The 11,340-nt window shown below is 44.7% G+C and overlaps 1 protein-coding gene across 1 annotated transcript; it reads right to left on the reverse strand.

Annotated features, from left to right (window-relative positions):
• Positions 1–29: 29 nt before the first annotated feature.
• HYI (hydroxypyruvate isomerase (putative)) lies at positions 30–10,642 on the reverse strand. Its single transcript, XM_020783221.3, has 8 exons — positions 10,350–10,642; positions 7,403–7,514; positions 2,281–2,395; positions 1,868–1,946; positions 1,661–1,710; positions 1,414–1,483; positions 1,071–1,205; positions 30–319 (listed from the first exon to the last, which is right to left on the reverse strand). Exons 1-8 carry the CDS (start codon positions 10,546–10,548, stop codon positions 246–248), a joined length of 834 nt encoding a protein of 277 aa, XP_020638880.3. The 5' UTR covers positions 10,549–10,642; the 3' UTR covers positions 30–245.
• Between the last annotated feature and the right edge of the window lie 698 nt (positions 10,643–11,340).

The following is an 11,340-nucleotide window of genomic DNA, read 5'->3' on the forward strand; positions in this document are numbered from 1 at the left end:
ATGACATAAGAATGCAGCCATTCTGGAGCTCAAAGGAAATAACAACTGAGTAATGTCACTTTAATTAGGGAACAACATCTTACTGTGGACATAGACCCAGAAGCAAACCTAGCACAAGGAACATTTTAGGTGACTTGTCTCTGCCAAAAAAACTGGCTTTTTTTTTCTGTTGACACACACGCAGTGTTCTTCATCATCAATCCGTTTATACTCTTTATTTCAGTTTCTCTGCTGAGCTTAATCCTTCAGTGTCCACCATGCTGTAGATCATGACTCTCCCAGTATTCATGCAACCAGCTGAGCCCCTTCAGTGTGTCTCCTGTAATGCAAACCACAAACATACTCATCAAGTGAGGACATAAACTGAGCAGCCATCCTGGGCTCCTTAAAGCTACCTTAGCAGGTATTTAGCTACTGCTCAGCTACATGGAAGAACGTGGTTGCTCCTCTCTGGGGTGAATAACACCAGCAAAGAAGAGCTGCTGTTTGTGGTTACATGGATTATCTAAAGCCAACCAGCCACAACAATTAGCTGCATGCAACAAGACACTAAGTATGTGCCTTTTAAACACTCCCATTTCCAGAATTCTACAAAAATTTGTCGGACAGAATCCCAGAAGTTCCAGCTCACATACCCTCACAGACACCTTTCTTTTGCTCACCTGCAACAGGGCCTAGTCCTCTAAGACTCCGTGGATCTAGACATAACTATGCTTGGCCTTCTAGGCTTTCATTTCCTGTTACAATTCTTCCTAAGAAGAAATTGCTGCAATGCTTCCTGGGTGTGCCAGTTCTTCAGAAGGCACCCTCTATAGGGCAGTGAAACTACCTCACCCAGGAAGCACTGAAGCAGAAAACAAAGGCATAGAAACATTTGACTCTATGGAGCCTCAGAGGAATAAGCGCTGTTCCAAGTGAGTGAAATACAGATATGGGTCTATGAGCTGGAACTCCCAGCATTTTGCCTGGGAATTCTTGGAAATATTTGGCCATTAAAGAGTCCAAAAAAAAGGCACATCCCTACAATGCACTGCCCTGTTCCCTTTCATCCAGAATAAGATAACACTCACCTTCTGGTTTATACTCGCATCCTATATAGCCACAGTAATTCATTGACTCAAGCAGCTGGAATAGATAAGGGAAGTTGAGTTCCCCAGCACTATTGGGCTCGTGTCGTGCCGGTACCTGAGCAATCTGAATGTGTCCTGCAGAGGAAGATAGTAACCATTAGAAAGAAATGTGAGAGTTGGTTTAGGGCACTGCTTTGCTCATACCCATTATGAAATAGCACCATTTCTATGCCACCACTGTATGCTGAAATAGATCCATAATACCAACTTGCAAGGCAACCAGATTACATTTGGTACAGGCAGGAAAGCCAAAACAAGTAAAAAGAACACTTTGCTGCCTTACCAATAATTGGAAAGTATGTCTTCAAATTCTGAGTCAAATTACCATCCATGATCTGGCAGTGGAAAATATCCTGTTGAATAAACAGAAGATACAGCATAGCTAGCTGTTAATCTAAAGGTCAGTAGAGCAGAAAGTTTCATTACACAATTGAGGTACCATCTTGGCTTCCCTCCTGGTCCTTAAGAATAAGGAGCCCTGGGCATCCAGCTATAACCCAAGAAAAGGAAGTGTACAAAATAAGACTCACCAGCTGCAACTTCAGGTTGGGGCTTCCTACCTTCTTTAAAATGGCAGCAGCTAAAAGAATACAGGTTCATGATATCACAACTATTCAGCTGTGATTCCGAAATAAAAGCCCCCTGGCCCCATTCCCACAGATCCAGTGCCCATTCTCCAGCATGGTGGTGGACATTTCTCATCTATGAAGGGGACATCTCAGGTTTCCTTCGCTTACCTTGCTGTGGGGTACTCAAGAAGTAGCGGGGATCAGTAATCCGACTATTAATAGGCTCCAACAATCCTTCCAAATTTTCCTGTAATACCAGATGAAAATGGGACAATAACTGTTCAAAGCCCAATGGTTTCCAAATGATGGAAAGCTTTGACGTTAGGCAGGATGCCTCTTATATCTGAACTATGGCTGAATAGTCCCCTGACCAATAACTCTAAGCACCATCTTCCTAAAAATAGTTTGCCCTGGCTTGTCAAATACATTGAATACAGCTTCTTTGTGCTGGTCTTCCTCTTCTTTTTGCTATTTTGTGGTTTGGTGGCTGGAATTTTTACTCCCCTATGGAATCTGATGATCATCGGGCACCTGACTCTCCTCAAGAAGTGGCATGATCTGCTAACTAACCCAGGACCTACCTGAGCCAGGATGTCAGCTGCATATCTGAGGTTCTCCACAAAAGTAGTTTCCATCTCAGTAGATACTGCCTCCTGCTCAGTACCAGTGGGCACTCGCCCAGCCATAATGTGGATCCTAGAAGCAGAAAGAAACATTGGGATAAAATAGGGGTAAGTCAGTTAATGCTGGCGTGCACTAAGAAGGACAGATGCAGGGCTGATGGTGCCCCTTTGCCCTTGGATCAAGGCTGCTATGATGCAACTGCAGTGAAGGCTGTCTCATGCCCAATTTAATCATGCCTCAAGGAGATGCACTGACCCATGGCATGATCTTCAGCACTGAACAGTCAACACACATCACTGCACAGGGTTTTCAGTGGGGCAGACTACCTACTTCATTCAAGAGTAGCTATCACAACAGCATTTAGAATTTTCTAATCAGACCTAAATAAACTGAGTCATTTTATATGGCCTCACTCAACTTGTCTTAAATTATTACCTTCTCTAAATACACACAGGCCAGGTACGCAAGATCGCTTTAAGCAGATTTACAGCCTCTTGGCATTCTTCGTGTTCCATAGTCATCATACAGAGTCAACTATGTAAGAATAAATGTCATTTTTTCAACAATTTTTTTTCTATTAATACACTGCCTATGTATTCGTGCCAAGGAGTCTATGGTTCTCCACATGTTGTTGGAATTCAATTCCCATCCACCCTAGCCAGGCCAGCCACTTAATGGTAAAGTATGCTGGAAATAATATTTCATCAGCCTCTGGAGAGCTACAGGTTCCCCAGCCATTACAGATTTTTTTAAAAAAAATGTAACCACCATCATGAGAGCCCGTATAGTAGATAGAGTGTTGGATTGTGACTTAAGGGAGTTGGGTTCAAATCCTGCACAGTAATAGAAAGTCAATAGATGGTTATAGTAAACCACTCCTTGAACATCTCACATACTTTGGAACTTCTACTAGGGTCACCATAGTTGGGAGACCAACTTGATGGTACCTAATAATAGCCAGTACTTTCACATATAACCAAAGCCAGACTGTTATTAATTAGTGCAGTTCACTGGGGAGTGGTCTTACATATGTGGCAACAAACAGCCATAACACTTTTTTTTTGCTTCCTCTGCAGAGAACATAAATAGAGGACTTGCCTAGTGAGACATACAGAGTTGGTGTGACTAGGATACTTATGACCCTATCTTAAGCAAATGGTCTTAATATGCAGCAATATGGGTTAAAAGCTCCATCCTGGATGCACATCTTAGTATGGTGAAGGTGTTTGTGTATATCAGAAAATCTGACAGCAATAGCTTTAGGAGGCTAAACTCCATTATGAATCTGGACTCTTGGCATGGTTACATAAAATGGAGAGGTCTAAATAAATCTCTTAGTCTGAGACACCAGACTAAGATGCATTTATCCTCAAAACAAAAACAAAAAAGACAATCTGTTAATAGAGAGGGGTTTTTTTGGGGGGGGTGTTTTTGAGATTACAAATCCCACAATTCTCCATTCTGGGCATTCTACCTGACTTCTTGTTCAGAAAGAAACCTTGCAGGTAGGAATAGAAAGTTTGGACAAAGCTATGCCAACGTGGTGGCGCTGTGGGCTAAACCGCAGAAGCCTGAGCTGCAGGGTCAGAAGACCAGCAGCCGTAAGATTAAATCCATGCGACAGAGTGAGCTCCCGTCGCTTTGTCCCAGCTCCTTGCCAACCTAGCAGTTCGAAAGCATGCAAATGCGAGTAGATAAACAGGTACCACCTTGGCGGGAAGGTAAAACAGCGTTCCCTAGTCACGCTGGCCACGTGACCACGGAAACTGTCTTCTGACAAGTGCTGGCTCTACGGCTTGAAAACAGGATGAGTCGGACACAACTGGACTGAAAATGAACCTTTACCTTTACCTTATGCCAACTAGGCCTCAAAGCCTTCCAGTTTAAGCCTTTGCGCCAAGAGATCCACATTTAAGTGTATGTAAGCTGTCTGTCTGTCTGACAGATATATCTATCTGTCAGAATGTGGTAAAAAAATTCTAAAACTCCCATCCCTAATTAAGAGTACTCTTGGTGATGGGGTTGGGAAATTTTTGAAAGATAGCTATTGGGCAGAAACAGTTGTGGAAAGCAGTGTTGGTGGAGGATCTTTCATAGACAATGGTCATCATCGTTTAGTTGTTCAGTTGTTTCTGACTCTTCATGACCCCATGGACCAGAGCACACCAGGCCCTCCTATCTTCCACTGCCTCCTGGAGTTGTGTCAAATTCATATTGGTTGCTTTGATGACACTGTCCAACCATCTCATCCTCTGTCGTCCCCTTCTCCTCTTGCCTTCACACTTTCCCAACATCAGGGTTTTTCCGGGGAGTCTTCTCTTCTCAGGAGCCTCAGCTTCAGGATCTGTCCTTCCAGTGAGCACTCAGGGTTGATTTCCTTTAGAATGGATAGGTGTATTCTCCTTGCAGTCCAGGGGACTCTCAAGAGCCTCCTCCAGCACCACAATTCAAAATCATCAATTTTTCGGCAGTCAGCATTCTTTATGGTCCAGCTCTCACTTCCATACATCACTACAGGAAAAACCATAGCTTTGACTATGTGGACCTTTTTCGGCAAGATGATGTATCTGCTTTTTAAGATGCTGTCAAGGTTTGTCATCACTTTCCTCCCAAGAAGCAAGCGACTTTTAATTTCAAGACTGCTGTCTCCATCTGCAGTGATCATGGAGCCCAAGAAAGTAAAATCTGTCACTGCCTCTATATCTTCCCCTTCTATTTGCCAGGAGGTGATGGGGCCAGTGGCCATGATCTTAGTTTTTTTGATGTTGAGCTTCAGATCATTTTTTGCACTCTCCTCTTTCACCCTCATTACAAGGTTCCTTAATTCCTCCTCACTTTCTGCTATCAGAGTGGTATCATCTGCATATCTGAGGTTGTTGATATTTCTTCCAGCTTGGGATTCCTCCAGTCCAGCCTTCCACATGATATATTCTGCATATAAGTTAAATAAGCAGGGAGACAATATACAACCTTGTCGTACTCCTTTCCCCAATTTGAACCAATCAGTTGTTCCATATCCAGTTCTAACTGATGCTTCCTGTCCCACGTATAAATTTCTCAGGAGGTAGATAAGGTGGTCAGGCACTCCCATTTCTTTAAGGACTTGCCATAGTTTGCAATGATCCACACAATCAAAGGCTTTTGCATAGACAATGACAGAGACACTCAAATTAACTGTTGATAATACTGCACAGGGGACAATGATGAACCACTTCTAGGTACTTTATATCTTGGAAAAACCCTAAAATGAGACAGTCCAAAATAAAGTGAGATAGTGCTGGAGAATTAACACTTCCAAAAAAGAAGGCACTCAATCAGCTGCTGAGGAGAAGTACAAATAGCACTGTTCCTAATGAAGGAACCTGATTAAAACCAAAAGGACATCTAGTTGTTGTGCACAGAAGTAAAAGAAAAAACCGAAAGCTGAAAACACACCAGCTATGAACTTTAGTAACAAAAACTGAGCAGAGCTGTTACAGGTAAGGCCTTCTGGAGGTCAATAATACACAGAGGCACTATACATTGGAAATGATTTCATGGCACATAATATAAAGAGGTAAATGTGAGTTCAGGAACTCATAATGACAACTCTCACAGCCACATCTACAGAATTTTTAGTTATTTCTCTCTCTCGGAGCAGAGGTTGCTTTCCTATGATTTATACTTCACAGCTGCTAATACTTCAGTTCAAACTCGAACATAAAACACAGACATCTAAAACCACCCAGCCACTAACTAACATCTAACTATTTGAACTATTCTAATGAAGATGCAGTGGACCCTTGACTTACAGACGGCTTGACTTACAGACTTTTTGAGTTACAGACTTCTCTGGCCGCAAAATTTAGGTTTGACTTGCAGCCTGAGAATTGACTTACAGACCAGAAAAAAAACCAAAATGGAACAAAAACGGTCTGTTACGGGATTAATCGGTTTTCAATTCACTGTAGGTCAATGGAGACTTGACTTACAGACTTTTTGACTTGAGAACCGCCTTCCAATACGGATTAAGTTCTCAAGTCAAGCCCCCACTGTACCCTGCCCAGTGGCACTACCCCACTTTTGGGAGCATTTTGACAAGGAAGGCTGGTCCATTTGGTACGTAGAATATCACTTCCCAGAAAAGTTCATGCAGACATCTAACTATTAAGTTTACAAGACATGGTACGGATGCCAGCATCCTAGGCAAACCTGAGATCAAGTACTACTCCTTAATTCAAAAAACACAGGACAGTACTTCTGTAAACTTCTAAAGCACTTCAACCTTTGACTAAACACTCATCAGCTTTTAACAAAGCATGCAAACAAATCTTGCAGAAAAGTGTTAGCACTGCCATGAAGTAGGATCCCCATCAAAAAGAAGAAGAAGAAAAAGAATGGGCCAAAGTTTCTTTGATAAATATTTCCCTCACTCTCTGACCACCTCCACAAAAATCTACAATCTACAAAAACCTTGCTAGTTCACTCTTTCATCAGGGCAAGGTGATTCTGGTCAGTTACCCCAGAGGTCCAGGAAATGACATCACTCTTAACAGTTCTGAAATGTTATTTATTTTTTATTTTTATTTGAAATTGTATTTATTTTTTTATTTTGTATGAAAAACAATGGAGCTGGCTCTCCAATGTTTTCTCTCCCAACACATATATGTTCATGTGCGTGCATACATCCCATGTACTACCTCATTCTACCCTTCTTCAGTTTATTGCAGGCTAGGTTTGCCATAAGTCAGAACTGACACAAAAACACACAATTATTATCTGCCAGCCCAGCTGTTAAGGCTGCTGCTAGTTCAAGAAATGGGCAGACACATTAACTTACCATTTGATTCCCTCCTAGGCAGGAGGTTCTTCTTTTCCATGGGTCTTTGAGGAGTACTGCAGCAGCTTATTATACCCCTTACTTCCACTGTGCAGTAGAGAAATGCCTGGCCCAAGATCCATCAATAATATAGCAACAAAAGGGAAAATTATGTTTAGCTATTCCTAATGGAATACAAGCTATAGGCCAGAGATGATATACTATTTTACATCTGACACAAAGTCCATTGTTGGTTCAATAAAATATTTTAAAAATACTACCTTGGACATTTCAAGTCCTTGGCATACTTCACAGCCAAAGTCAGAGCTTCTCGGAATTCAGGTTGGCGGCCGGGCACTGCACCTAAGCCCTTGTCACCTTTTTCTTGGTTTCCTGAGAAAAGAGTAGTATGTATTCCCTTGATACATATTTGTGGAGGTGCAGAGAAGGGTTTTTAAAAACAACAGGTTCGTTTGAACTGATGATCTACTCAGAAAAGTGGGGCTAGAAAGTATTGACACTTACCGTCCAAAAGCCCCTGAGTGCAATATTCTATTTCCTCATGTATTTACGTATTTCATTTCATTTATATCTCACCCTTCTCCCAATTCAGTGATGCAAGATGGCTTCCAAAATAGAATGGGATGACAGATATATAGATTACATATTTAAAATGCAATGGAGCATATAATATTAAAAATCCATATGTTTTAAAACCATTTCAATATAAAAAAGAGCAAAGAAACAAAAAAAAACACATACACACTTTTCAAAACAAAGTTTTAAAGAATTAAAGCAGTAGGTCCTGTGAAAAACTCTTTCTGAAGCCTGATTAGTGGCCAAAGGCTTGACTCAAGAGGAGTTTAAATTTAACTACTGCACCTCGTGGTGCAGTGGTTAAACTGCAGCACTACAGCCAAGACTCTGCTCATGACTTGAATTCGATCCTGATGGGCTTAGGTAGCCAGCTCATGGTTGACTCAGCCTTCCACCCTTCTGAGGCTGATACACTGAGTATCCAGTTTGCTGGGGAGACAATATGTAGCCTGTGCAATTAAACTGTAACTTCCCAGAGAGTGCTTTAAGTGCTGTGGGGTGATACGTAAGCAGCATACTTCGTTTAACTCAAGAGAAAGGCCTTTGTCTGCCAGGAAGGACACGCGGGAGAGGCCAGTCTGACCTGGCCTCCCTCACAAGTTATTTCCTACTGAAAGGCCTTCTCTTAGGTTCTCACTAGACATACCTTTGAGAGTGATGTAACTGACAGAAAGGCTTCCCTAAAAGATCTTAAAACTGGGAAAGGCTTATACTGGGAACGAGAGTCCTTCATGTAGCCAATACCTAAACTGAATAGAGCTTTCTATGTCATAACTAGTACACATATTGAATTGACCCTTAAAATGCACCAGAAGCAAGAGGAGCTGAGACAATAGGAGAGTTACAAGCTTCCTATAAGCAGCCAAGGACAACAATTTGGCTGCAGTAGTTTTGACCTGCCGAAGTTTCTGAACACTCTTCAAAGGAAACCCCATATAAAGTAATTCATGGAGGATCCAATTAAGGCTTGTGTCACCCTGGCCGCATAAGACATTTTGAAGAAGAGATGCAGCTGGCACATTAGCGTTAACTGTACAAATACCCTTCTAGCCACCACTGAAACATAGACATCCAGACTTCCGGATGAATCCAGAACACACTAAGATCTCAGGAGGAGAGTGTTTCCTTCTTGGAGTTAGATGGAAAAGATGGACAGAGTTGAATGTTGTCATACTGGTGGCCCTGAACCCCAGAACTCCAGGTGACCTCTCCCAGTGATTTTGTGTACATGTTAAATGGTACAGGGAATAGGACTGACCTCTGAGGGACACCAGAGGTCAAAGGCCAGGGCACTGAACAGGAGTTCCCCAACATTATTTTATGAGATTGCTCCTTCAACGTGGACCGTTGTCACTTGAAAACACTGCCTTCAAGTCTTGCCCCACAGAGGTGACCCAGAAGGATACCACACCAAGCCTTCTATAATCGAGCAAAATTAACAGAATCATCCTCTGACTGTCCAGCTCTGAGCAGAGATCATTCACCAAGGCCACCAAAGAAGTCTCTTTGCCATAACAAGGCTTGAAGTCAGATCAAAACTCCTGGAGCTAAAAAGCATCTATGTGCTCCAATAACTTGTCCAAAAATGGAACAGCAGTCATTAACTAACAATGTGTATTTGGGGAGGGCTTCCCGAATAAAAGGCCTTGTGAGCGAGGAAGGACAAGGAACAGACACCTGTGGTGGCTGTGATCTCTGTGGGGATTCCGTCCACAGAATCCAACTGCACAAACGGAAACTTCCATTATCACCAGATCACATCCACAGTTGCATCCACAAGCAGTGTGTCCACTGGACCATCCCAGTCACAAGAGATTTGAGCAATCTTGTCCACAAGGTGCCTCCAAAATTATCGGAAAGCACACAAAGGGATCATCTTCGGCAAGCAAGAAGCCTTAGCTTGCCCACCAACAAGATTCCCAACTTAAAATCATTTGGACAGTATTTTGAGAGAAAGAGAGAAGGCCATCCCAGGAGACAGTAATCTTTGATCATCCATATGTTTTGGACTCAGGTTTCTACAGGACCCACCCAACCAGGATGACCAATAGTAAAGCATTATGTCCTCTTAAAATAGCTGCAGGAACAAACGTTCCTCATCATCACCACCACCAAGTGGAGTCTACTGCACTGCAGGACTCTGAAGGAGCAAACTCTTAAACCCATCAGAGGCTTAGGTAAGAAGGGGGGTCCGGATCAGACCAAAGGTCCTCCTAGTTCCACCGTGTCCTGCCACATGTCAGTGGGAAGCTCCACAAGCAGGCTTCAGGGGAGAGGGGAGATGGGCCACTGACATGGATAGGTATGCAAGGAAAGAGGGAATAAGAGATGTAATCTACACCTGCAGGAACAAACAATAAATGGAGTGATATTTTTATCCGCCCCGGAGGCCACGGTGCTTAACAACAGATTCATAGCGAGGCTGAAAAGAGGTGAAATGTTTTTCTTTGCACGGAGCTGCACGGCTGAACTCTTGCCTTTTCCCCGACAGACGATCCCGCGCAACCCCTCTTCGGAAAAGCAGGCACCCTTTCCGGAGGGGAGGGGCGCTGCTGAGTGGCCACGATCTACGGAGAGGAGGCAGAAGCGAAAGCAGCCCCGGGCACTTCGGGGGAGGGGGGGAGGGAATACCTGGTGGCGTGTTAATCAGAACCAGCTCCAGGCCGGCCCGTTCCGCGGCCGCCCGCAGTTCCGGAGCCGCGCAGGCATAGGGGAAGGGCAGCTCGGCCGCGCGGAAACCAGCCCGCCCGGCCGCTTGCATGCGCCGCGGCAGCGTCGCCTCCTCTTGGAAAAGCCAGCCCAGGTTGGCCGCGAAGCGCAATGGCGGCATGACGGCGGGAAAGCCCCTCTTTCCTACCCCGCCGCGGCGCCCCCGGGCAAAGTCTTCGGCTCACTTCAGGCGACGCCCTCGGGGGAGAGAGGGAGGGACGGGGGAGGAGGAGCTTAGGGGGCCGCGCCTCCGTGCCCGCGACCCCGTGAGATGTCGAGGCGGTCTCAAGACTGCCTTCTCCAGCCTCTTGCGCCCGGAAAGAGCCTCTTTGCACACGGAATGGCCTGGGCGCGTGTATAGAAGGCTGGGCATGTCGCACCCTTGTTTTGGAGTGCGGGCGGGCGGCTTGTTGTAGTCTTCCCACAACCGTTCCTCCGTCTCGTGCATTCTGGTGTCTCCAGGAGTCACGTTCTTACCACTGCCCTGCAACGTCTGTATGGGGAAGAGGCCGGGGCGTCATCCAGAGCTGTTTCTCCCAAACCACACACACCAGCTGCTGCTGAGCAACGGGAAAGAACTTCCATTCTGTTGTGTGTAATCCCCTCGGCTCCCCCCCCCCCCTCACCCTGTTGGCACCCTCAGGTTCCCTCCTCTATTCTCTGGCCTTGCGTGTCCGCTCTTCACTGTCTGTATCACCCTTTCCTGTGGCCGTGTTTCTGCTGAGCATCGATCCCCACTGATCTTCAGAACCAGCCTTGTCCCCCCCCCCCCCCCGCGCTGCAATCCGTGAGGTGGCAGGTTTCTTGGATGCTGTTTTCCAAGGCTCGGGCGCCCTTCGCCTAAGGTCCCATTTCTAGGCTAGGTCTTTAATTAACAGCTGCTTGAGTGTCCTAGACTAGAGAGTTATGAACC

The sequence above is a fragment of the Pogona vitticeps genome, chromosome 4 (genome assembly GCF_051106095.1).
Source record: "Pogona vitticeps strain Pit_001003342236 chromosome 4, PviZW2.1, whole genome shotgun sequence".
Classification (NCBI taxonomy): Eukaryota; Metazoa; Chordata; class Lepidosauria; order Squamata; family Agamidae; genus Pogona; species Pogona vitticeps.